The 27,120-nt window shown below is 38.5% G+C and overlaps 4 protein-coding genes across 6 annotated transcripts; 3 read left to right on the forward strand and 1 right to left on the reverse strand.

Moving 5' to 3' along the window:
* The first annotated feature begins 952 nt into the window (after nt 1-952).
* Nucleotides 953-6,230, forward strand: LOC103965121 (ethylene-overproduction protein 1). 2 transcript variants are annotated; one of them, XM_009378137.3, is made up of 5 exons: nt 953-1,347; nt 1,480-3,491; nt 3,853-4,144; nt 4,225-4,534; nt 5,448-6,230. In XM_009378137.3, the coding sequence occupies exons 2-5, from the start codon at nt 1,498-1,500 to the stop codon at nt 5,669-5,671; spliced, it is 2,820 nt and encodes a 939-aa protein (XP_009376412.2). In that variant the 5' UTR covers nt 953-1,347; nt 1,480-1,497; the 3' UTR covers nt 5,672-6,230. The 2 variants fall into 2 exon arrangements, with proteins under 2 accessions (XP_009376412.2, XP_009376410.2); XM_009378135.3 differs by having other exon boundaries at nt 954-1,347; nt 1,474-3,491.
* Nucleotides 6,231-6,719: 489 nt separating this feature from the next.
* Nucleotides 6,720-7,496, forward strand: LOC103965145. Its single transcript, XM_009378161.2, has one exon. The coding sequence runs from the start codon at nt 6,720-6,722 to the stop codon at nt 7,494-7,496; it is 777 nt and encodes a 258-aa protein (XP_009376436.1).
* A 717-nt stretch (nt 7,497-8,213) lies between these two features.
* LOC103965122 (importin subunit beta-1) lies at nt 8,214-12,091 on the forward strand. 2 transcript variants are annotated; one of them, XM_009378138.3, is made up of 3 exons: nt 8,214-8,453; nt 9,111-11,516; nt 11,655-12,091. In XM_009378138.3, exons 2-3 carry the CDS (start codon nt 9,121-9,123, stop codon nt 11,851-11,853), a joined length of 2,595 nt encoding a protein of 864 aa, XP_009376413.1. In that variant the 5' UTR covers nt 8,214-8,453; nt 9,111-9,120; the 3' UTR covers nt 11,854-12,091. The 2 variants fall into 2 exon arrangements, with proteins under 2 accessions (XP_009376413.1, XP_009376414.1); XM_009378139.3 differs by having other exon boundaries at nt 9,114-11,516.
* Nucleotides 12,092-12,129: 38 nt separating this feature from the next.
* On the reverse strand, nt 12,130-14,450 carry LOC103965123 (lectin-domain containing receptor kinase VI.3-like). Its single transcript, XM_009378140.3, has one exon. It carries the CDS (start codon nt 14,273-14,275, stop codon nt 12,251-12,253), a length of 2,025 nt encoding a protein of 674 aa, XP_009376415.2. The 5' UTR covers nt 14,276-14,450; the 3' UTR covers nt 12,130-12,250.
* Between the last annotated feature and the right edge of the window lie 12,670 nt (nt 14,451-27,120).

A 27,120-nucleotide genomic window follows, 5' to 3' on the forward strand; every position in this document is an offset into this window, starting at 1 on the left:
AGCCTCACCTACATCATATCCTAACATATCTCTAATTAAAAAAAAAATAATAATAAAAAAAAAGAAAAAAAACTTCCAACTCCCACATTCTCTATCACTCTCTTCCTCTCTTCTTCTATTTCAAAAACCAAAATAAATTTTTTTTTCACACACTTTGTGTGTGCCCATATGCTAGTCTATATATATGGTCTTTGCTTCATAGTACATGTTCTTTTCTAGACTAAAACATATTGTTCGCTTAAGCATTGAGATTTTGACAAATAAGAGAAGGATTGTTGTGATTTTGCTCATTCATGGCTTCGACTAATGGGAGTTCTTCAAGTAAGTTTTCTATATAACCTTATGGATTATAGTTTGTTTTTTGATTGACTGTGGTTTATGACACATGATCATCGAGAATGTCATATGATTATTTTTTTTTGGTAAAAATACAAATAAAATAAGACAGATGTATAAAATTGACGTGTGAGTTAATAAATAATAGTAAATTTGTCTTGTCTAAGTGATAATTGCGAGAACAAAGAAAAATTTCAGATAATATTTGCACAATTTTCCCCGACTAACATTAGCTGTCTTTCTAATAAACAAAGATCGGAGAGAAAAGGAGAGGAAAATGGCATCCATGAAAGACAGGCAGGCCGACTTTAACGCCTATCCTCCTGTGTCCTAAAACGCTACTAGGACATAATATTCTATACATCTGATCACTCTCAGACATTGCACAGAATTACAACTCCACATAATATTATTATTTGTTTAGTGGTTCATGATGAAATTTAAATTTGTGTTTTACACTAAGTTTAATATTTTATGTTAATAAATTATAGGATAATAGTAAAAGTAAAAAAACAAGATAATTTTATAAATCTTTTCAATCTCGATATTTTAATCGCAATCATTCATTTTAAGATGTATCGTAGTAGGGAAGAAAAAAAAAATTAAAACAGCCAATAAACAGAGAGAAGGGAAAGGCGCATATTTAGATGGACAAGACAAGAATAATAAGAAAAAAGAGAGAGAGAGAGTGGCGGTTGCAACGGCCACGCCAGGCCTCCCTCCACCTCAACACATCTGGTTCCAAATTTTGCAAGTCAATGTGATCAATCAATCATTCCCTCCCCTTCCTTCCTTGCCACTTCTCTCTCTTTTTTCTCTTCCAAACACCCCAACTTTCTCTCCATTTTCTTTGGGAAAAATAAAAATAAAAAAACCAAAAAGGGAATAATACCCAGAAAAATCTGTGATTTGCCCACCTCGAATTTGCCTGCATCACCATCGTTTCCACCTCCAATTTTGTGTCTTTTTTTTTTCTGGGTGCCCAAACGGTGGTGCTTGCTGGGCAATGAGGTAGCTCCCAATTATCTATCTATTTCTTCAATTTTTTTTATTCAATTAATTATATTTTGTTTGAATTTAGAGCTTTGAATTTTGAGGGTGATTTGGGAAATTTGAAATTTGTTGCTGCTTTGGAAGATGCAGCATAATATATTTACAACAATGCGTAGCTTGAAGATCATGGATGGGTGTAAAGGAACTCAAGTTTTCGCGCTTAATCCTTCCGGGGACACTGCCGCCGCCGGAAACGGCGGTGGTGGTGGGGGTGTGGGGGACAAGCTTCTTCACCATCTCCGGGTCAATTCTATTCGATCCAGATCGAGTCGGGGCAGTTTTCAGGCTCCGAACCCGACCGCCAACAATGTTTTGCTCGAGACTCTTCTTCCATATGGTCTTCCGGTGTCCGATCTCCTCGAGCCCCAAATCGAACCTTCCCTCAAATCGGTCGATTTTGTCGAAACCCTAGCTGATGTGTACCGTAGGATTGAGATTTGCCCCCAATTCGAGAAGTGGAAGATGTATTTGGAGCAATGTGCGACGTTTCGGGGTCTGTCGGATCCAAAATTGTTCCGGCGGAGCCTCAGGTCGGCGAGGCAACACGCGGTGGACGTGCACTCGAAGGTGGTGCTGGCGGCTTGGTTGAGGTATGAGAGGAGAGAGGATGAGCTTATTGGGTCGTCAGCAATGGATTGTTGTGGTAGAAATGTTGAATGTCCGAAGGCTAGTTTGGTTTCCGGGTATGATCCCGAGTCTGTTTTTGAGTCTTGTATGTGTTCTAGGACGCCGCGGAGGGAAGAGGACGATGATGATCTTGTGATGGGGGATAAGGTATGTTCCACTTCCGAGGAGGATGGTGATATTTCATTTTGTATTGGAGATGCTGAGATTAGGTGTGTTAGATACAACATTGCCTCGCTTTCTAGGCCTTTCAATGCAATGTTGTATGGTAACTTCACGGAGACGCGAAGGGAGAAGATAAATTTCACACAGAATGGGATATCTGTGGAGGCAATGAGGGCAGTGGAGATTTTTAGCAGGATAAAAAGAGTAGATTCTTTTGAAGTGAGAACTGTTTTGGACCTGCTATCCTTTGCAAACAGGTTTTGTTGCGATGAGTTGAAGTCGGTGTGTGATTCTCATTTGGCATCTTTGGTTTGTGAACTGGAAGATGCAATGCTGCTGATTGACTATGGATTGGAGGAGACTGCTCATCTTCTAGTGGCAGCTTGTTTGCAGGTGTTTTTGAGGGAGCTACCGAGTTCGTTGCACAATCCTCATATGATGAGATTATTTTGTACTTCAGAAGCTAGGCAAAGGTTGGCTATGTCCGGGCACTCTTCTTTCGTTTTGTATTATTTCTTGAGCCAGATTGCCATTGAGGAAGACATGAGATCGAACACAACAGTGATGCTTCTAGAGAGGCTGGCAGAGTGTGCCACCGAAATTTGGCAGAAGCAACTTGCATTTCACCTGTTAGGTGTTGTGATGCTTGAGAGGAAAGAATTTAAAGATGCTCAGTGGTGGTTTGAAGAAGCAGTAGAGGTTGGTCATATTTATTCCTTGGTGGGCATTGCGAGGGCCAAGTTCAAGCGTGGCCATAAGTATGCAGCTTACAAGCAAATGAACTCTCTCATTTCTGATTATACACCGGTTGGGTGGATGTATCAGGAACGATCTCTGTATTGTATTGGAAAGGAAAAGATGATGGATTTGAGCACCGCAACTCACTTGGATCCAACTCTATCTTATCCATACAAGTATAGGGCTGTTTCTTTGTTGGAGGAGAACCAGTTTGAAGCAGCTATCACAGAGATCAATAAGATCATTAGTTTCAAGGTCTCTCCTGATTGTCTTGAATTGCGGGCTTGGTTTTCCATTGCCCTTGAGGATTTTGAAGGAGCTCTCAGAGATGTCCGGGCACTCTTGACTTTGGACCCAAATTACATGATGTTTCATGGGAAAATGCATGGTGACCATCTGGTAGAGCTACTCCACCCTCTTGTTCAACAGTGGAGTCAGGCTGATTGTTGGATGCAACTGTATGATCGATGGTCCTCTGTTGATGATATTGGTTCTCTAGCTGTTGTACATCATATGTTGGCAAATGACCCTGGGAAGAGCCTTCTACACTTTAGGCAGTCTCTCCTTCTGTTGCGGTAAGTAGGAGAAAGCTGTACATTACTATACCAACTATCCTATCTATAATTTGCTTGTGGATTTAATGAACTGCCTTTGTTCAAATCAGTAGTATTGTTTTGTTTGAGGGGCTTAATCCAGAACATAACATCTTAAGTTCTTGACACATGTAGAATTCGATACTTTCAGTTCATTGGAATTGTATGCGCCTGACTGACTTAGATTGCATGTTGGGCAGAACTCTAAACCTTGTTTGATCCTAAGACGTATTATGGAGAAGGATGACACCCCACTTAGTCCAATTTCTATTGCTTTTTTGATGTCATTGGTTATTATATTAGTCTGTTTTAGTAGCATCTCTGATGTTCCTCAAAATCGTAGGTTAAATTGTCAAAAGGCTGCCATGCATAGTCTTCGGTTGGCTCGGAACCATTCTAGTTCTGAGCATGAGCGGCTTGTCTATGAAGGATGGATCTTGTATGACACTGGCCATCGTGAAGAAGCATTGGCAAAGGCAGAGGAGTCCATTGCAATCCAGAGATCATTTGAAGCATTTTTCCTTAAAGCATATGCTTTAGCAGACTCAAGTCTTGATTCTGAGTCTTCAATATACGTGATCCAGCTTCTAGAGGAAGCGCTTAGATGCCCTTCGGATGGTCTTAGAAAAGGACAAGTAAGTGTCATCCTTGGAAAAAAAATTTCAATCCTGGTATCTAAACTTTCAAATTTATTCAGATCGGTATTATCATGCAGGCTCTAAATAATTTAGGAAGCGTCTACGTAGACTCTGATAAGCTGGATCTTGCTGCTGACTGCTACACAAATGCACTCAACATTAAGCATACGAGAGCACATCAGGGTCTAGCACGAGTATATCATCTTAAAAATCAACGCAAGGCTGCATATGATGAGATGACAAAGCTGATAGAGAAGGCTAGAAACAATGCATCAGCTTATGAGAAACGTTCAGAATACTGTGACCGCGATATGGCAAAGAGTGATCTAAGTATGGCAACACAACTAGATCCCCTGAGGACGTATCCGTACAGATATAGGGCAGCAGGTATGTTGTGACTATGGTTCTTGTTTGTTTGGTGCATGCCATTTAAAGTGGAAGTTATTGTTTATGGTTAAATCTTAGTGCTCAGAGACGAAACCCGTACTGTATCTGTGGCATTTATTGTACTATTTAAATATACAGAGATGCCTGTCATTATATCCTTAGGCCTTAACTTAGTGTAGATATCCTATATGCCGATCAAATCACTTAGAAACTAGTTTGTACTTATCTAGGTATTAAAGCAGAAGGGGCTAGTGGTCTATTCTGCTTGTTGGAGCTTCAATTGCTATGAATTCGTCAGTTTAGAGGGCTTTATTGTTCTGTAGTAGGATTTGAATTGAACACTAGTAGTTTATTTAGAAATCTGCACGCTGATGTATTTGCCAACTTGAAACTTGTTATTAACTGACCAAACTTACTATAAAAGAAGGATGTCGATGGTTTAATAAATAATAAACTAGAGGGAAAAAAAAAAAAACGTTACAACTGTAAGTTCTTTAAAAAACACTTCAAGAGCTCAATTGAGAAAAATAAAACCTCGTCTATCCACTTGTGACGTTCTTATGGATTCTTAGTTATAGAATTTCTTTGGTGCCGTTCTCCTATTACAAAGGCAGCTGGGAATTTTGGTCTTTCTAAAGTTTTGGGTTTGAATAGTTTTTCTCTGAAGTGTATTGTTAACAAGGGCTTCTGAGTGAAACCCCGATACAAGAAAAGAAGGGAAAAATAAAACCTTTTAAGCATTTTTTGATTTTCGGTTGGAAGGACCTAGGTTGTGTTCTGTTATATGCTTCATATGATTATGTTATCAAAGCTGTACAGTGTTAAAGCATGATTTTTTCTGACGAAAGTATGTATTTGTGAGTGTGTTTGAAAAAAACTGTGAACTACTAACATGGGAATTATGGCCCTACAGTTTTGATGGATGACCACAAAGAAGGAGAAGCCATTGAAGAGCTAACAAAGGCCATAACTTTCAAGCCAGACCTGCAGTTGCTACATCTTCGAGCAGCATTCCATGAGTCAATGGGTGACTTTATCTCCACCGTCCGAGACTGTGAAGCAGCCCTCTGTCTTGATCCCAACCATGCTGACACTCAGGACCTCTATGCTAAATCACGGGAACGTGTCAATGAATAACAGAAGTGAGAGAACCACAGAGAGATTATTCTGTACCGTCGGGGGGGGGGGGGGGGTTTGCTGCTACCTGATTCTTTTAACATGGGAATGGCCAGCAATTGTCAGCATAGGCGATCCATTGGATCTTGTCTTTAGAAACGTACAGTTGTAGATTCCCATGGCCTTTAAAAAGGGTATGAAAAGCGGAAGCAAGGAGAGAATTTGGATTCATAAAGGAGGAGAGTAGAGAGGAGCAAGATAGCGTGTAAATATGTCAACTGTTTATTGATTGGATCAACTTATTGAGTAGAGCAGAGACCTGCTGCTGCTAGTGTCTGATATTCTACTCCAGCAAAAGCAGAAGCAACCGGAGGCGAAAAAGTATCTTGTACATGATCATGTAAGCTTGTTATGTGTGTCTGTCCAATTTAGATGTGTCTACCCTTTGTTTTTGCCTAGTGGTTTGCGATGTGTTGTAATCTTGTCGTTCTGTTCTCTCATTTGTTGCATCAGCTTCACAGTTTTCATTAAGAACCGGCACGAAATTGATTTATTTCTAAAGAGGTTTTTTGGTACCAAATTCAGAGCCAGTTCTGCATCTTCCTCTTTTCTTGAACACTCTTTCCGCGCCAACTTTTCTCTTGTTAGTTTTTCAGGAAATACACAGAGTTTGGAATTGGTTACAAACTTTTAATCAAAGAATTAGATGGACGCTTAAGACGTTAATGAGAGTTCATCTGTTTAAGAGTCTGTACCGGTTCTATTTATGCGTATTCCCAATTGTTAAGTGATTGACTTGAAAGAAACATCCCTACATGGACCTATGCTAACCGCTATACTTTGACGATCCTTCCAAATGAGTCAAGGGATCTCTTCCAAATTTCATACAAAAGGGTCTTTCTACCTCATCACCTGTGACCATTTTAAAGTGAAAATTACTGCTAAACGGACTGCATGAGATGTCCATAACTTTCCAACTGTCCTGCAATTATTTTCGTTCAACTGCCTCTTACCATTTCCTTCCTTATCACTCACCTAAGGCTTTCAGCTCAGTCCAAAATGTCCTAGGATGCTGAACTTCAATGCACCACTCCTCTCAACCCGCCGCCTTGGAAACTCCGGCGGTGAAGATTTACAAGGTGCATCGCTGCCAGCGAGCGAGCGGATTCCGTTTTCCTGGGAACGAGTCCCAGGCAAGCCCAAGGACTCGAATGCGGGTGACGATATCCAGCCTGGGGACACTCCTCGCCCGAAGCTTCCCCCAGGATGGTGGCACCGGTCTCTTGACAAGGACAACGAGTGTGATCATGAACTCGATGATGGATGTGAGGGCGACATTGATGACAATGATGATCTACGTGACGTTGAGGATGATATCTACGACGTTGATTACAGCAACGAGGCTTTCTCGGATGCCATAGATGTGTTCTCTCTCTCAGAGGCAATAGACATTGTGGAAAAGAAAGAACAGAGAGAACATGAAACAGATCACAGCTTGAAGTTGAAGCTTGCAGAAGAATCAAGGCACGAGATGAATCAAAACTGTCCGAATTTCATAATCGAGCGGTTTCTTCCGGACGCAACTGCATTGGCTGCATCTTCTGCTCTGAAGCTAAACGTGTCACAGATGAGTTCAAGCAAGAGACTCTGCTACCCGTGGAATTATCCGGAGCCGGCGGAGGCCTGTGTTTCGAGAACGGTGTGCAGGCAGTCGTACTCGTCGCCCAAGGGTTGTGGCTTGCAAGGTTTCTTCCCTTGGCGGATGAAGCATAAGCTCTGTAGAGCGAAAAGCCCTGTCGATGCACAAGCTCAATGCAGTGTAAAACACAAGAAAAATAGATCATGAGCTTCATAGTACTTGATGTATATTATAGCTAAGAAATCAGTTTCCTCTTTTTTTTTTTTTTTTTCCTTTCACCTTTTACTGCTGTTATTTCTCTCTGTCAAGAAGTTTTACATAGATTCTACCTATTGGTTTTGATGCTATGGATGGATTGGTGCTTAACGATATCAAATTTGCTTATTGAGAGTCCCAATATGTCAAAAGGATAAAAAAGATCTACTTTGGAGAGTCTGGTTTGAGTGCACTCACATTTGCTCCACACACACCTTAAGGTCATTCAACGCTGCAATGACACTAGTGCAATTTTTATTGTTATTGAATTTCCAAAGTTAAACAAAGCGTGTTTTCTTAAGGTCATTAAATTGTCAATGTCGCAACGACACTAATGCAATGTTCATGGTCATTGGATTTCAAAAGTGCATGTAAGTGCAGCTATAGTAATTCAATAACACGTTGTACGTGTTATTGGATTACATTGTCTTTACCACAATTTTTTTAATTATTTCCTAAAATACATTTTCATTCAAATTCATAAATATATTCAGAGTTTGGTAATTTTCAAATTTACTTAAAAAAAAACTGTTTTTGTGATATTTCTGAACTCACATGTGGGAGACTTCAAATCCTAGGGTTTTCAAGGGCCGTGGACCCGGGTAGCTCGGGCAGGCAGTAGACCCCTGCCCGCTGGTTCATATTTCAGATTTTTTAGGTGACCACTCCCTCCCGCTTCTTCCACCCATTCGAAATATATACAACGATTTATATATATCGCCGATTAATTCATCTTCCTCCTCCCCCTCTCTCCTCCCTCTCTCTCACTCCTCTCTGTGCTTTGCCTTCTCACGACGCAAGCGTACGGAGAGAACCCCAAGTCCTCCTCGCTTCTCGTGCTACTTGTTCTCCGAGTAGGGTTTTAGAGCTCGCTCGCCGCTGCTGCTACTGAATCGGCTTCTACTCGTGGTAATTTCTGGTTCTTCTAATCTCAATCTGTGGATTTCGGTTTACGTTTGTGGTGATAGATCTGCTGATTTTGTTTATTTCTACTTGTTTTGGTTCCATGGGTTTTGAAATTGGTTCCAGTATTTGTGCTATGTGAAATGCGATTAGGGTTTTAATTTAGTCCGACGCGATTTCGTTTGGTTTTGGTACTCAAGATCTTGATTTTCGTTTGGTTTCGGTGCTCAAGATCTTAATTTTTGTTGCTTGTTGGTTTTAATCGCACAGTGCATGTCATGGGTTGCGGGGGATTTGGGATTTTGAGGGTTTAAGCTCTTTAGAGACATGCTGTTTTAGTTGAAGTACACGTTTTGTGCTCTGTACCGAAAAAGTACACGTTTATGGATTGTATGGTTGAAGAACAGGTTGATGGTTTTGGTTGTCATGCTGCTGTTTCTCTCTACAGTTGCTTTCGTGTTTGATCATTCCTTTTGCAGTTTCGTGCAATGTGTCTATGCTCTAGCGATTTAACGAGTATTTAGTAGATTTATTAATTTGTTACATTTATACTTTAGCTTGTGACATACTGTATAGTGCATAGCCTTACGAAATTATTGATTTTAATGAAATTATTGTTTTATGTTTATGCATGCTTAATATAGCTTTGCTGTTCTTTTGTAGTAGGAACGAAATGGCTATGGAGATTACTCAGTTTCTATTGGCAGCTCAATCAGCTGATGCAAGAGTTCGTACTGAAGCAGAGGCTAATCTTAGGCAATTTCAAGAGCAAAACCTTCCTGTTTTTCTTCTATCATTGTCCGTTGAGCTTGCAAACAATGAGAAACCTACTGAATCCCGTACGTTGGCTGGTCTTGTGCTTAAGAATTCATTAGATGCCAAAGATACTGGTACAAAAGAACTTCTTACTCGACAATGGATGACTATTGATATTTCTATTATATCCCAAATCAAGGACTTGCTCTTAAGGACACTTGGGTCACCTGTCCTGGAGGCAAGACACACATCTGCCCAAGTTATTGCAAAAGTTGCTTCTATTGATATTCCCAGAAAACAATGGCCTGACCTTATTGGGTCTTTGCTCAACAATATGACTCAGCGAGATAACCCAGCTGGTTTGAAGCAGTCAACTTTGGAAGCACTTGGTTATGTATGTGAGGAGATATCTCATCAAGATCTTGAGCAAGGTGAGGTGAACAATGTTCTTACTGCTGTAGTCCAAGGAATGAACCTTGCTGAAAATAGCCCAGAAGTTCGTCTGGCTGCAACACGGGCTTTATATAATGCCCTGGAGTTTGCACAAACCAACTTTGACACTCAGATGGAACGAGATTTCATTATGAAGATGGTCTGCGAGACGGCTTTGTCTAAGGAGGTACAAATTAGGCAGGCTGCTTTTGAGTGTCTTGCTTCAATTGCTTCCAGATATTACGAGGTTCTTGAGCCTTACATGCAGGCTCTCTTTGAGCTTACATCAAATGCTATAAAAGGGGATGAAGAGGGGGTTGCCCTTCAAGCAATTGAGTTTTGGAGCTCCATTTGTGATGAAGAAATAGAGCTTCAAGAATTTGAGATCTCTGACACTGGGGACTCGGGGCCTCATTCAAAATTTATAGAAAAGGCTCTGGCATCTTTAGTTCCATTGTTGCTAGAAACTTTGCTGAAACAGGAAGAAGATCTAGACCAAGATGACAGCATTTGGAATATTGCGATGGCTGGTGGGACATGCCTACAACTTGTTTCCATGACTGTTGGAGATGCCATTCTGCCCCTTGTGATGCCATTTGTGGAGGCTAACATAGTGAAGCCAGATTGGCACTGTCGTGAGGCAGCTACATTTGCATTTGGCTCAGTACTTGAAGGCCCAAGCACTGAGAAGCTCTCTGTTTTGGTTCATTCAGGTTTGGATTTCCTGCTTAGGTTAATGAAAGATGAAAACAACCATGTCAAAGACACTACTGCCTGGACTCTCAGTCGTATATTTGAGTTTTTGCATAGTCCGGGTAGTACTGTGATTTCTTCTGCTAACCTTCCAAGGGTGGTGGAAATATTGGTGGAAGGCACTAAGGATGCTCCAAATGTTGCAGAGAAGGTCTGTTGGGCCATCTATCACCTTTCTCAGGGGTATGAGGAAACCTGCTCCTCTCTATTTACTCCATATGTCCCGGGCATCGTTGAATGTCTTCTTTCCACTGCTAGTCGTGCAGATGGTGATGATTCTAGATTAAGGTCTTCTGCTTATGAATCGTTGAATGCCGTTGTGAGGTGTTCTAATCTTAAAGAAACATCACAAATTATAGCACAGCTACTCGTTGTTATTATGAATAAGTTGGGTCAGACTTTAGAACTTTCGTCAGATGACAAGGAAAAGCAAGGAGACTTGCAAGCTTCCTTTTGTGGTGTTCTACAGGTTATTATTCAGAAGCTTACCAGTGATGATGGAACTAAGCGTTTTATATTGGAAGCCGCTGATCAGATAATGGTTCTGTTTCTTAGAGTGTTTGCTTGCCGTAGTTCCACAGTACATGAGGAAGCAATGCTTGCTATAGGTGCACTGGCTTATGCAACTGGACCTGACTTTGCAAAGTACCTTCCGGAATTGTACAAGTATTTGGAGATGGGGTTGCAGAATTTTGAGGAGTTTCAAGTATGTGCTATCACAGTTGGAGTGGTTGGTGACATTTTTCGTGCATTGGATGAGAAGGCATTACCATACTGTGACGGTATTATGAGTCACCTGATGAAGGACTTGTCTAGTGAATCGCTTCACCGGTCTGTGAAGCCTCCCATATTCTCTGTCTTTGGTGACATAGGTCTCGCAATTGGAGTACATTTTGAGAAGTATGTCCCTTATGCAGTGCAGATGATGCAGGGAGCTTCGGAGCTTTGTGCTCGGATGGACACTAGCGATGAAGAGTTAATGGAATATGGAAACCAGCTTAAGTGTAGCATCTTTGAAGCTTATTCTGGTATACTTCAGGGCTTTAAGGATTCTAAGCCTGAGGTCATGTTGCCATATGCCCAACATCTTCTGCAGTTTATAGAATTGGTTTTAAGGGATGTAAACAGGTATCGTCTCTCTCTCTCTCTCTCTCTCTCTCTCTCTCTCTCTCATATATGTGTGTGTGTGTGTGTGTGACCCAAAATGTCTTTCCGGTTTGTAATCTGACTTGTTCCTATTCAATTGCCCTTGTTCCTTGTTTATAGGGATGCCAATGTCACAAAAGCTACAGTTGCTGCGCTGGGTGACCTCGTTGATGTACTTGGCCTAACCATCAAGCCACTGTTCGGAGATTTTGCCTTCTTTGAGGGAATTTTGCAAGAGTGTCTTCAGTTCGATGATAAAAGTCTCAGGGAAACAACAGCTTGGGCTTATGCGATTATGAAGCGCATCATGGATCAATGAGAAGTGACTGGTCGGTATTCGTTGAGGTCTAAGGATAGGTGTCACGGAAGTTAAAAAAGTTATTCAGATCGTGTAGCCCTTTTTTATTTTGCATTATGGACACAACTCTAGTTTTCGTTTTTGGTTCTGAGAACATCGTCGCTTTATTGAGGCTACAGGAAAGGTGCCCTTTCTTATGTTTCGGAACTCTGTTAAGTGCAATACATCCACTGATCAGTGGTTTGAGTTATGTTCTCAATCAGTTTTTTTTCATTCTTTACTGGTACGGACCTTTTGTTTTCGAGAAAAAAGAGAGTTACGATAATATTTGATATAGATTAAGAATAAACAACTGTTACAATGTTGATTTGAAAAGAATGGGAGCAAGAAAGAATTTATAATGAAAAGTACATTGGCGCTACCATCTGCCGGTGTTCATGGAACTGCAAGAGATCCCGCCCAAGGACGATGAAGGATCCGATGCCATTGTATCAATCGAAAGGACCTGCATAAATCTTGTGTTCATTTCACTGTTCTGACGCGAATCAATGAGGTTCCAGTTTTCGACTTCAGGAAGCTGATCCTCCCCATTGAGATATCGAACCACTTGTCTCATGGTAGGCCTAGCTTCTGGTTTGTAGTGAGTGCAAAGCAAACCTAGTTCCAGCACCAACTTCATCTCTTTAACATCAAAATCCGAGTCCAAGTTCGGATCAACTGTATCGAGTATGCGATCCATTTCATGATTCTCCATCACCCAATCCGCCAATATGAACTCGCCTGAGCCGATGGGTCTCTGCCCACAAGCCACTTCAAGGAGTAGAACTCCATATGCAAACACATCGGAGCATGTGGCGGCCTTCCCTGTGCGAGCCAATTCTGGTGCAATATACCCAATTGTGCCAACCACGCCAGTAGTGTGTGATATTTCTCCATGATCATACAGCCTGGCAAGGCCGAAGTCGCTTAGCCTCGGGTTCATTTCTGCATCTATTAACACATTGCTCGACTTCACATCGCGATGAATCACCACTTGCTCCCATTCCTCATGCAGGTACAAGAGCCCTGTTGCAATGCCTTTGAGGATGCTGAACCTTTGTGCCCAGCTCAGCACAAAGTTGTTTTCGGACCCAAAAATGAGCGAGTCTAGGCTTCCATATGGGATGTAATCGTAGACTATGAGGAGATCGTTCTTCTTCTTGCACCAGCCCTGGAGATGGACCAAGTTCTTGTGCCTCAACTTTCCCAAGCTCTCAATTTCCGAAGCGAATTCCCTCATTCCTTGGATCGAATTTCGGGCGATCTTCTTAACCGCGATTTCACATCCACTAGAAGGTAAGACACCCTTGTAAACTTCACCAAAACCGCCGGCTCCAATCACACCGGAGGCCTTGAAACCCTTTGTTGCTGCATAAAGATCCTTGTACTTGAACCTGTGAGGACAATCCAGCTCCCAATCCTCAAGACTCTCAGACTCATGCATTCCTCTGTACAAGGTGAAGAACAACAAAACTCCCAACAACACGCAAACCACAACCGATAAGGCAATTATAAGAGCCTTGATTTCGGGTCTGTAAGAGGATGAACCTTTCTCTTTTGGCGGTTTAGGAAGTTGCGAAACATTGATTGGTCTCGGTATTCCATCCACCGTGAAACTCCACGCTATTATGTAATGAGCGCTCGCTTGTTCTCCGGTGGATGCAGAGAAGCCGGCGTACATAGTCTCTTGAAGAGTAGCAGATAAATTGATAGTCAGCGACAATAGCGGTCTCTTGGGTTTCTCCACATGTATGGGAGATATTGTGACATTCAGCATTTGAGTTTTGCCATCGTAGTCTATCCAAGCTTGGATGAGTTCACCGCTCTCCAAGTTTACTTCTTCTTTGTGTGCTCCTTTGACAAAGTAAGCAGCTGGTTCAGATGCTACAGAGTACAAACTTTTGTTGTTTATACCAACATGGTTTCCTGCGGTGTTGGAGTTCTCTTTAAACCCATTGACCGTGTCGAATTCCACAGAAAAGATGTGGTTTGACGGGTTACTGTCCGTTGCGGAGTTGAAAATCCCAAAGAAATGTCCGGGTTCCGCCCCAGGGAATTTTGGAGAGGGAGAGAGTGTGAAGGTTAGGCCAAAGCCTCCGGGGCCGGAACCAGGGGAGACAATTGCAAAAACAAAATGTGTGCTGAAGGAAGACGCATTCGGGTATGAAGAAGAAGAGTTTTTATCAAAAAAGTTTATAGGTTTGGGATAGAATGCATGGCCTATAATATTATGTGATGTGTTTGTGAGCTTGAGCATGCCGGAGGGCTTGATTATAGTCGCCCCCTCGCGGATTAGGTCATTTGCCTCACTTCCATTGAATCCGTTGAACAAAAACTCAACTCCTCGAGCCGGCGAAAACATGGCAAAGAAGAGGAGGAAGGCTAACGAAATTGGTAAAGCCATTGGGTTTTAGAAATTGCAGAGGCCGGTCCAATACCTTAATGTAGCTTGAGAATAAGGTGGACTTAGAAACGGTCAATGTTTAGAGCATATACATGTAGAGAGAACCTCCTACTACGTGGGGTCCCGTTTAATTGTGTACGTTGGCATACAGATGATGTGGTTCTCAAGACAAATACAAAAAAAATAGTACGCAACTTAAGAAGGAACTCGTAGTTTTCCTCGAGTAATATTGCCTTGAATTAATTGTCAAAGTCATATGTTAACTGCTCATTTTTCCGCGTTGGGGAGAGTTGTGGAAGTCATAAGCTGCCAGACTTAACTGGAAGGTATTGATCAAAGGCAATTGGCATGTAATTGCCACCATTGACTTGCTCAGCCCTTTAGCAATTGACCTCTTTGAGTTAAGGAAGAAAAGGACTTGAGTGCTTATCGGCTTATTGAGTGGCTACAGATTGTTGCGGAGTCCACTTTTTGGCGTAAACTGACCGCTGTTGTAATTTACAAACGTTGACTCTTGAGAAAGAGAATGTTCTCTTGAAATGGATAGTAATATTCAGACGCTTATTTTTACATTTTACATATCTTTATTAATTTTTGGCCATTGATTTTCTTTAATGATGGTTGGAAATTGAGAGAAGTTTATGAGAAGTAAAAATGAATGTGTGAATAACAACATCCTATTGAAAACTGTAGAGAAACAATATGCAAATTACACAAAGAATTACAAGAAAGAAGAAAAAGAAAAGAAGGGGTTGATTTTAGATGGCTTCCTAAACATGTCGAATCACCTACTTTAGTCCTTCAACTTTTGACGAAGATTCTGTTGTAAACTAAACCAAAAACCAATCAAGCAATAAACAAAACACAACGATTTCAGAGTTCCTCCTATATAATATAGGAGTACCTCTCTAACTACGGAAGCTTTATTGATTATCAACAAATACAAGAGAACTCACAAACACAAAGTGTTCTCAAATATAAAAACTTATGCCTATCAAAACTCTCACACACAAAATTCTATCCCACATCCATCTATTTATACTAATAGATGTCATAGGTTTACACAAAGTCCCTAGAATATAGAAAACCAAATCCCAAACCAACTAGGAAACACAAATCCAAATATCTTGCATCCAATATATCCTAATCCTTTTTAGTTTAGGCATGTTGATTTAATGCCAAATCCAACAATCTCCACCTTGGCATGAAATCCATAACGAGGCATCAAACAACTTCTGTTGCTCCATCATATTGCAATATCAAACTTGTTTCAACTGCACCAAATCCAACATATCAGCTATCACTTTTGTCAACATATCAGCTAGATTATCTTCTGTATCAAACTTGCTTGATCCTGATGCTTCCAATTGCTTGAGTTGTACATGGATTATCATCTCCCATATACACAATTTCATTCATAACTTTGAAGCTTGAAAACCAATGCCTTTGAGAAGTCATGTGATGGGTATAACCTATGTCGAGCACCCACTCTTTCATATAATCTACATTGCTCGATGCAGTTAGGGCATAGACAAATTCCTCTTCCTCGACTTCAACCATATTTGCTTCTGAGTCATCCTTCTTCTTTCTAGTCTTTTCTTTGATTTTAGGGCAGTCATTCTTCCAGTGTCCTTTTTCATGACAAAAAGCACACTCATCTTTGTGCAAGAATTTCCTATTCTTTGAGACTCCTCTAGTACAAGACCTACTATTTTTCCTGTACGAACCTTTCTTTTCTTTCGATCTCCCTCTCACCATCAAAGCTTCAAAGTTATTCATTTCTTGCTTGTCAAGGTGTCTTACCTCATGATTCATAAGAGCACTTGAGATTTCATCATACTTAATTGTCTCCCTGCCATAAATCCAAGTAGTCATGAAAGGCTTGTAGGATTCAGGCAATGAGTTCATCAGATCAAGGCCTTGTCTTCATCTTTGATTATCTCTTCAAGATTTGCCTGTTCAAGTATAAGCTTGTTAAACTCTTCTAGATGGTCAATCATCTTCGTGCCCTCTTTGTACTGGAACTTGTATAACTTGCTCTTGAGATGCAGTCGATTCTCTGTAGTATTCTTCATATATTTTGTCTCCAATGCAGCCCATAATTCCTTCGCAGAAGTTATGTTCATCACACCATACTTCTGTTGCTTTCCCAAGCATAGCCAAATTGTAGAACTTGCATGAACATTCAATCTTTCCCATTCTTCTTTTTTCATCAAAAGCGGTATGTCTCCTAACAACCAAACCTTGTTGTATCAGGACATCTCGAACCTCACATTGCCACATACAAAGTTGTTCGTTCCATCAACTTTCTCAATTTCAAACCTAGCACTCTGAACCGTCGTCTTGGTTCCACTAGTGCTAGACTTTTCTTCAACATCATCACTACTGGTGGAATCACCAGTCTTCGTCATTGCTTGATAGTCATAACCCACGTAAGAGCCTAAGCTCTTGATACCACTTATTGTAAACTAAACCAAAAACCAATCAAGTAATAAACAAAACACAACGATTTAAGAGTTCCTCCAATATAGGAGTACCTCTCTGACAACGGAAGCTTTATTGATTATCAACAAATACAAGAGAACTCACAAACATAAAGTGTTCTCAAGTATACAAACTTATGCCTCTTAGAACTCTCACACACAAAACTCTATCCCACATCCATCTATTTATACTAATAGATGTCATAGGTTTACACAAAGTCCCTAGAATATAGGAAACCAAATCCTATACTAAAACGAAATCCCAAACCAACTAAGAAACACAAATCCAAATATCTTGCGTCCAAGATATCCTAATCCTTTTTAGTTAGAAATTTTGATTTAATGCCAAATCCAACATACTTATTTTTAGTACTAACACTTGTACTCTTTACCAAGTCTCATTTTATCATTTACACTCTATTGTGTCGCACTTTACCTCACGCACTCGTATTTAGTGTCCTAGTTTACATTATTCCATCAATTTCGTTAGCAAAACCGTGAAATTGCTAACATGGTATGGACATTACGATAAATTTTATCATTAAAAATCAAATACAATGAAAAATAAATGGGAGGATCTACGTGCTTCATAAAGTCATGTGGAGTTCAAGTTGGGCAGGGAGTGGCCTCGCGCTTGCCACTTCAATAGTTAACAAACAAATTGACAAAAGTTTGGTATTGGAACAAATTTATAAGTTGATGTGTAACATCAATTGCATAACTCAAAGTTGAGGTGGTAAATTGTAACCCTTATATTTAATAGTTAAGTTTACAAATGTATATTTATTATATTAACATAGAGAGTACGATTTGTTGACCCAAAGAGGTAAGAATATCTCAATCATTAGAGAATCATTGCAACACTACTCTCCACCAGTATCCAGTCCCATGTGTATATCAAAGTCCATTACTACGCGTGCGTGATAATCTTAAGCACCACAAGGCAGCCGGGCAAGAGGATTAGATATTGTGAATAACTCATCCGGAATGTTCCAAAGCATCATTGAATTCTTGCGTACAAGAATCTATTAGTACATACTCCGCATTTTCATTTGCCACACCAAAGTGTGATGATGTAGCGTGACAAAGAAAACAATAAACGTTACTAGGGGTGGGTTCGGTTTTTGCGAAAATCGGAAACCGAACCAAAATTACTGTTCAATTTGGTTTTCTATCGGTTTGTATTCGGTTCGGTTTCGGCCCGGTTCGGGTTTTTTTTTTTTTTTTTTTTTTGCTTTTTTCCCCAAATAGCTTAAAAAAAGTATATGAAAACAACTTGCATCCATTTTGTAATAAGTCCTATTTCAACATAATCGTCAAGACTCAAAATAAGCATTCCAAATTTCTAATATAATCATAGTCTCAAAGACAATGAAAATAAACATTCAATTCAAAGTTTAATTATAATCAAGTGTTCCAAAGTCCAAAGTTAAATAAACATCAAAGTTTAAATCTTCCAAAAGTCCAAACTTAAAATAAACATCAAAGTTCAAGTATTCCACATTTAAAAGACTAAAATAAACATTCCAAATTTCAAGTCTTCCACACCTAAAATAGCATTCTTTATGTGCTGAAGTGATTTTGGAAGGTGCCCCACAATGAGAGTGATCCACGTACTTTTTCAACGACAATTTGCTTGCTAACGCTTGGGCGGCCTAGGGGGCAACATATCACCTTTTTTTGAACTTCCACTTGCCATTTCTACATACAAATAATAAAAGAAAAGATACTAATTAAAATGTTATTTAAAATAATCTAACAAAATCAAATGCAATAAATAAAATTACATTTCTCAACTTCTTCACAAAACTCCATCTCCTCAATGGTTGGCTCATGATGTAATGCAACATGAATGGACCTAAGCCAATTTTGAGTACATATCAAAGCCTCCACCATTTTTGGACTTAAAGAACTACGATATGGATCAATTATCCGTCCACTTGTACTAAACGAGGATTCCGAAGCAATGGTTGATACGAGAATAGCTAAGATCTCTCTTGCAACACGTGCCAAAATTGGGTACTTAGAAACCCCATTCACTCTCCACCAATTCAATACATCAAAGTTCTCCTCTTCTTCTCCTTCATTAGGATCGGAAAGATACTTGTTTACATCATTATGCACAACCCGGGCTCTCTTTGCTTTTCTCATTTCACCTTTTTCTTTCAACTTTCTTTCTATTTCGGTCATGCTTGATGAAGAGTCTCCTCTTGTCGTTTGAGAACTACCACCACCACCACTTATACTTTGTTATGTACTCAAAGACATATCTTCATGAATCTTGTAAAGATTAATCAACAAGTCCTTCACCCCATTTGTGGCACTTTCAACCTTTTCTTCATCCTTACCAAATTGTATCTCAAAATAATCAACGACTTTCTCTAATTTGTGGCGAGGATCAAGCACAAGTGCTATAAAAAGATATTGATTCATGTCCTCAAGTGAACCCCAATACTTGTCATATTTTTCTTGTATCAACTTGGAGATCATAGACAAAAGTTCATCATCTTTGTTTTCATGCAAGAGACTTTTGATGTTAAACAAATCACCAAAAGTAGTATGAATGGTTGGAGTATTAGAACAACATACTTTTAAAGTGACTTCATAAAAAGGTCTCAAAAAGATTGCAAATATCCCCGCCTCACTCCAATCATCCATCGAAGGTGGCCCCTCCCTCATAGTATCATGATTGTCTTTAACAAAGTACGGAAGGTAATGACCATCATCTACTTTTAATCTATCAAAAGCCATCTTGAACTTTAAAGCTGATTCCAACATTAAAAATGTGGAATTCCACCTAGTAGGGACATCCAAAATCACAAGCCCTTTGCTCTCTATTCTCACTTTCTCAACACACCTTTTAAAGCTTTCCAACCTTTGGGGGGAAGATCTTACGTACCTAATCACATTTCGAATGCTTTGTATAGCCGTATTCAACAATTTTATCCCATCATTCACAACCAAATTGAGAATGTGAGCAACACATCTCATATGCAAATATTTTCCATCATGCAAGAGTGCATTAGGAATCCCCCACCCACTTATTCGGTGCACCAAGCCCCTTAAACTGGAATCATTTGCGGAAGCATTGTCAACCGTAATGGTTAACACTTTCTCTATACCCCACTCCACTACACATTCCTCCAAAAGTTGAGCGATGGATTCTCCTTTATGATTTGGAATGACACAAAAATTCAAAATCTTTTTATGTAACATCCAATCATCATCAACAAAATGGGCGGTGAGAACCATATAATTGGTTTGTTGAATAGAAGTCCATGTGTCCGTTGTTAGACACACCCTAAATGTCTTCAATTGACTCTTCAAATTATCCTTTTTGGAATAAAACAAGCTAAGTACATCCTTAGCAATTGTCTCACGACTAGGCATCTCCACATAGGACATGCTTGCATGCAAAAACGGCGAAAACCTTCTCCTTTAACAAAAGTAAAAGGCAACTCATCTATAATTATCATCTCAACACAAGCCTTAGTTACTTCCTCTTGAGAAAATCCTATAGCTTCCAACTTATCTTTCGTGCCGGCAAAGGTTAAGATCTTTTGCCTATTTGCGACAAATATTTCCTTATTAGGATTGTAGCTTCTACATCTTGCTATATGGTTTCTTAAATTAGTTGTACCATTTTTATCAGGGTCGGTCATAAATGATTGAGCACAATACTTGCACAACCCCTTAACTCTACCACCCTCAATTTTTCTTTCAAAATGCTCCCAAACTGTAGACCTTTCATGACTTTTTAATGATTCCAAAAGAGCTTCTTCTTTACTTACTTGGTCATGTTGGTCACCTTCTTTTGGAGTTGCATCGGCGGGATTTCCGGATCCACCAAGAGAACTAGGAGTTTGTCGACGTGCCACCATGGTGTTTTGAGGCGGAGTTGATTCACCAACAATGTCCATCTAAAATAAGAGAATCATACAATTAATTTTTCAAATAAGAGATTCATCACAATTAATGAATTAATTATTAAACACAAGGGCAAAAGTAATAGAAAGATATGACTACTTACTTCTGATGGTATACTCGAAGATGAGTTTGTTTGATCCTAAGGGCTATTTGATTTTGATCTCATTGAGTTTGAACTTGAGCTTGAGGCCCTTGAGACCTTTGACGCCTTTGACTTCATCTAATTCACACAAAATAATATGAGGATAGTAGTTAGTACTACAAACTTATGAGGTGTATACCGTGATAAACCAAATGAAATCAAGCATATATCAAATGATATGTAAAATCCACTTAACACTAAAATTGCCTCACAAAATATGACCGTTGACCATTATTCAAAACCTCGTGGTTTACATTTATGTTCTTTTTAATTTTCTATGTGGAATTTGTAAAATCCACTTAACACTAAAATTGCCTCACAAAATCTGACCGTTGATCATTATTCAAAACCTTGTGGTTTACATTTATGTTCTTTTTAATTTCCAGTATGTATAAATAACCAATTATCAAATCAAATCAAAATCAACATCAATTACATTTGGTAAGCAGATCAAAATCAACAGGCAGCAGGTTCTCAAAACCAACAGGTATAAATAACCAATTATCAAATTATCAATTATCAAATCAAGATCAAGATCAAGATCATTTGGTAAGCAGATCAAGATCAAGATCAATTATCAAATCAAAATCAACATGTATAAATAACCAATTACATTTACAATTTCTGAAAGGTTCTCAAAACCAACAGGCAGCAGGTTCTCAATATGTATAACCAATTACAATTTTTGAAAGGTTCTCAAAAGCAACATATCGAAATCGAATATTACAAATTACAATTTCTGAAAGGTTCTCCAAACCAACAAGGAAATAACCAACATATCGAAATCGAATATTACAGTATAACCAACAGGTTCTCAAAATCCCAGAAAACCATCAAAATCTTCAATCACGATTCACGATAAAGAATAATTAATCAAATATTACAAATTTACAATTTCTGAATTCTGATTCTGCATGCAATTTTAATGATTGGTAATTTGGTAAGCAGAAACAGAAGCAGAAGCCCAGAAGGCCAGAATCGGTAAGCAAAAGCAGTCAAGCAGAAGCCCAGAATCGAATATCGATATTCGATAAGTAGAAGCAGAAGCCTAGATATGAGAGTACGAGACCAACCTTTTGCAGTCTCAAGACTCGAAGTCGACACGGCAAGAAGAAGCTCACGGCGAGATCAAAGACTGGCGCTGGCGGAGAGGGCAAGGTGTGACCGTGTGAGAGATTGAGACAATTTGAGAGTGAGAAAGGTCCGTCGGTCGCGAACTCGATGTCGCCTGGGATTCAAGACTGAGAGAGACAGAGAGTTTGAGAGATACAGAGAGTGACTGAAGTTGAAGTCTTGAAGACCGAGAGAGAGAGAGAGAGAAGAGGCTAACCTTTTGTTGTCGATTGTCGAGACTTGAAAACGGCAAGAAAAATCTGACGGCGAGATGAGAGAGAGTGACTGACGACGAGGGCGAGGTGTGAAAGATTGAGAGTGAAAAGGGTCGCACCGTCATGAGTTGCTTGAGAGATTGAGAGAGACAGAGCGAGAGAGAGATGAGGCTCAGGGCCTCAGGCTGCGCGAGACTGCGAGAGGGTTACTGCTGGGTTTAGGCCCCGAGGCCTAGGGTTCATGAAAGAACTCTGAAGAAGAAGAACTGAAGGCAGGGAAGGGAACGAGAGAGAAGAGGCTAGGCCAGGGGAATGAAAAATAAGGAGGATGAGGGTTAGGGTTACAACAACTTACACCGGCGGCGTTAGTTACATGGTTGTTATTTGTTAAGGCTTAAGGGTTTTGTTAAAAAGATTAAAAAATTAAAAATAACCTCACAAATCCTGGATGCATGAGTGTTCGCACCCATGCCTCCAGCTTGTAAAGTTTCATTGAAACCAACTTGGCAACATGTTCTGTTTTGTTATGATTGTATGACTAAACTATTTATAAATATTCAAAAAAATTATATATATATATATATATATCGGTTCAGTTCGGTTCGGTTTCCGAGCCTCAAAAACCGAAACCGAACTGATCAGATTCGGTTCGGTTCGGTTTTTTTGCGGTTCGGTTTTTTTCGGCCTCGGTCCGATTCGGTTGTCGGTTTTTTTTGGTTTTTGGTTTTTTGAACCCACCCCTAAACGTTACTTTTAGTGAAATATTATTTCTTTAGACACTCATTTTTCCTTGTATATTGATATGAAAGCTCTCCATTTGCTCAAAACAAAGATATGAAGGCTTTCTCCACAATTTGGCATTTGCGGTTATGGCACAATGGAGATGGCTTGTACTAGCAACAAAACCGTGAGGGTGTGGTCGGGGCCTAAAGCAAACAATATCGTGCTACGACGGAGTCGAGCCCTGGATGTGACCAAAAAGTTCGAATCTATTACAATAATTTTGAAAACTAGCAGTATTGAATCCGGGACATATAGGTAAAACCAAATACCTTATCCACTAAGATATTTGACCACCCACACCAATCAATTGGGCTCTAGGGGAGCCCGACATCCCCACTAGGCTAGAATCGTGTAGACCAGCGAGCGAGTGCATTACGTTGAGTAGGAATTTAGAATAGAATAAGCTATTGGGAAGAAAATATCACGACTACGTTATTTGGAGAGTGTCAGGGCGTTGTGACATAATGCTGACGTCAACCATATATAAAAAATATTAAAAATTATAATTTTTTTTTCTATAAATACCTAATCATATTCTTCTACGTTATACCACATTTCAATATTTTCAAATATCGTCAACCAATTTTTTTTATTATTATCCAAAATTAAAAAAAAATTATAAAACATTAATGAAAAATACAAAAATTATCAAAAATTAATTAAAAATAAAAAAAAAATAAATAAAAGATATTATTAAAAATATCTAACCATGTTCTTCCACTTTACACCACATTTCAATATTTTCAAATACTTTTTTATTATTATCCGAAATTAAATATAAAATTATTTTTTATTATTGTATAAAATAAAAAATATTAAAATTTTAATATGAATTGCTTGGGTATTTAGTTTAGGATGAAGACTCAGATAATTATTGTTCACTATAAACAGTTATAATTTATTTAAGGAGATTGAGTTAACTATAGCTCAGAGGACCTAGCAACACTGAAGAAACTGCTCTTATGCAAGCTCACGGCAAAGTGAAGTTCAAATTTCAGTAATGCCCCTTTCCAAAAAAAAAAAAAAAAGAAGAAAATTTCAGTGATGCCCCGCCTTTCGGATGTGACGCTAGTGGGATGCCCTAGGCTACCAGTACTGCCTGACTTGGTACGCACGGCAACACTTCTTCGTCGTCATTTCCTTCGACTTCTTTCAATCGGATGCAGCGTAAACTTTATTTTTTTTAGAACCTATAAACATTTTATCTAAAAGAATTTTTAATTATTTTAAAAGCACTTCCAAATAAATAGCCTCCCTACTTCATGCATGATTCTGATGACATTCTATCAAATATAAAAATCTGATCTCACACAATTGTCATGGACTGTAGTCACACACTTGATCCATAAGGCAATAAGAAAATAAGATCAAATAATACTGACAAGCACATAATTTGTTAGGCAAAAACTTGAGCTAACCCTAATAATTTACTGAGCATTAGTTTTGTCCTTCTGCAATTTATCCTTCAAACGAATACTTGAAGATAATTGAAGCCTTTTGGATAAGAAAGGGCTTGACCAAGAACATGTACTCTAAACTTGTTTTATCTGTTGACAAGATTAGATGGCTCGTTCTTTGATTGAATGACAGAGATTAGTATCTTTCGAGAGTTTTGAGAATCCTATTGTCACACGTCGGGAAACATTGATTTGTCAATGACCTTTATATAAGTCTAGTCCTTTATACTAGTAGTTAGGATTTGGATTGTTTGGAAATAGATTGAATGCTTGGGCCTTATGGTTGTGGGATTAGGTTTGTATAATATAGTCCAATACAATTAATATTAATTAATCAAGACAAGAGCCTTGGAAGTTAAAATTAATATTCATTAATTTTAATTTCGGATTAAGTTTTTAATTAATTTATTAATTAAAAAACATTTTGATTAAGAGACACAGCTCTTATAAAGAGTTGTGTATTTTCAAATACACTGAACAGGTATTTGAAAGCTCTTTTTCTTTCGTACAAAACTCTCAGAGAGTAAACACACAAAACAATTAGCTAAAATTCTATAATCCAGTGCGGGTTGTAGAATTAGGTAGTTATATCCTAGTCGAGCAGACGTTATAGAGCCACAATCACAAGAGTGGGACGGAAATACTATTCGAAGGACATAGCTTTTGCGCTAGCCTCTACCTTTGATTTATTCAAGTTACATTTTAATTTTTGTATTTATTGTGTAATTTCATTATGTATTGTAAGTATTTTTGAGTAATAAAGTATAAGTATTTCAAATTTTGTATTTATGTTATTTTTGTTTCTAAATTGTTCTCCAACACAAACATTATTTGCTGGCATCATGGTTCATATTTTAGGGAGTTTAACGAAAAACCACATTTTTACATTAAAAAGTCAATCATATTACTATTCACTTTACCCTTTAATTTGTCCTTATCATTAAAACTCAAAGTTTTCAAGCTATTTTCATTAGTTTTTCTTATATTTTATCCACTTGAGGACAAGTGTGAAGATGAATATAATATTATGGCTTATATTACCCATAATTATGTGACAAGATAATTACGTTAACTAGCATGTGAATTTTTATGCTTAACATATTATTTGGCATATATACTTTTTGTTTCGGCGGTCAACGGATAGGATTATCGAAGTCTGATATATTTTTAAAAAAAAAAATAGGAACATTCTTTTAACTGTTAGATTTGATTTTAATGAAATTTTATGGTTGAGATTCTGTGGCTTGTGATTTAATCTTAATCACAGAATTTCATTAAAGTCAAATCTAATGGTCAAGAGGATGTCCTCATTTTTTTTTTTTTTGAAAAATGAAGATCTCTTCCCTTAAAGGACTTGTATGTATAAATTGCTTGTCTTAATAATTAGGTCATGAACCATGATGAACATGTTGCAATGCTTTGGACTGCCAGAGTTCAAGCCCAATTAGGTAATGTATTGCAGCTCCAGAAGCGTCTTAATATTCATGAAGGAATTTTTGTAAATGCCTAAGAATAATGTCTGTGTTCCGAGGAATTTGTTTGTCCCCGCACTTATAATTAATAAATTTACCGTCTCAACATCATAATCAAAACCGTTTTTATTTTTTTTTATCATTATCTAAAGATCATATCTGCAACAAATATTAAAAAAAATAGTACTTATGTAACTCAATTAACGATAAAGCAGTTTGCAAATGGGTTATAGCATTTTCCTTAATCTGAAATAAACAGAAATTAATAAACCTAAGTTGTTAAAGTTTGGCCTTGATCTAAGGTATAGTGTGAATAAAGATAAAATATGAGTAATAGGGTTTCTTATCCTATTATGGACTTAATTAAAGTAAGTATAGATGCATTGGGCTTACGATGCGTGTATGTCATTATACTTATGTACTTAATTTATACAAGTAAGGGTCTCTATTCGTGTTACGCATATTACACATAATACTCTTCATTCGATATTATAATCGATAGAAGAGCTCTGGTGATCATAGATAGGTTCAAATAAAAAGATATCTTTCGCACTGTAAATCCAGATTAATATCTAATTAGCATGTCTTATACCTTAATGATATATGTTGCTGTGGTTTTGCTTCACTATATATCTATATAACTAGAATCTATGTCAAGGAAGGCTTGTAAACTTTGAGTCATGATGTGAGAAAGCTCTGAGTACATATCTACAAAATGGGTGAGCTATGTATGTCAAGACCAATATTATGGTATAAAATTAATGACCAAAATTCCTACTTGGCTCTCGTCTCAAATAAAAGCAACCCCATGCTTGGTTATTTTGCCCATTTGGGTTTTCACTATCAAGTGATTAATTCCAAGATAATTAATTCATTGCGCGTAATAAAAGGGACGCCCTAAAGTTTCATAAAAATTAGTATGGCAAAGATTCCACATAATTTCATGCAATGTTAAAAACTTCTAATACTGTTCAGCACATTTGACCTGTTGAACCATGTGTTGTTGCTTCTGGTATATTTTAAGAATTAGTTTAAAATATCAAGCAAGTAATACAATACAAACATCACCACAGAGACTTCCCATTTCATCACTTTGATGAAGACCATCACAACTGTCGATGCATTCTAAGCTTCGGTGGCAGTCCATCATACTAAAATCTGATCCCACACAGTCGTTATGGACATCATTCAGACACCTGATCAGACAGGAGGCAATAAGAAAATAAGATCAAATATTAACGACAAGCGCAGAA

The sequence above is a fragment of a genome, unplaced genomic scaffold (genome assembly GCF_019419815.1).
Source record: "Pyrus x bretschneideri cultivar Hongxiangsu unplaced genomic scaffold, Pyrus_bretschneideri_v1 Contig11, whole genome shotgun sequence".
NCBI lineage: Eukaryota > Viridiplantae > Streptophyta > Magnoliopsida > Rosales > Rosaceae > Pyrus > Pyrus x bretschneideri.

Excerpts from the sequence above, each read along its gene's own strand:
- LOC103965121 (XM_009378135.3), top strand. The coding sequence starts at position 1,474 with ATGCAGCATAATATATTTACAACAATGCGTAGCTTGAAGATCATGGAT. Across the intron at positions 3,492-3,852 it reads CAGTCTCTCCTTCTGTTGCG|GTTAAATTGTCAAAAGGCTG; the intron begins GTAAGTAGGAGA and ends TCAAAATCGTAG. Across the intron at positions 4,145-4,224 it reads ATGGTCTTAGAAAAGGACAA|GCTCTAAATAATTTAGGAAG; the intron begins GTAAGTGTCATC and ends ATTATCATGCAG.
- LOC103965145 (XM_009378161.2), top strand. The coding sequence starts at position 6,720 with ATGCTGAACTTCAATGCACCACTCCTCTCAACCCGCCGCCTTGGAAAC.
- LOC103965122 (XM_009378138.3), top strand. The coding sequence starts at position 9,121 with ATGGCTATGGAGATTACTCAGTTTCTATTGGCAGCTCAATCAGCTGAT. Across the intron at positions 11,517-11,654 it reads GTTTTAAGGGATGTAAACAG|GGATGCCAATGTCACAAAAG; the intron begins GTATCGTCTCTC and ends CCTTGTTTATAG.
- LOC103965123 (XM_009378140.3), bottom strand. The coding sequence starts at position 14,275 with ATGGCTTTACCAATTTCGTTAGCCTTCCTCCTCTTCTTTGCCATGTTT.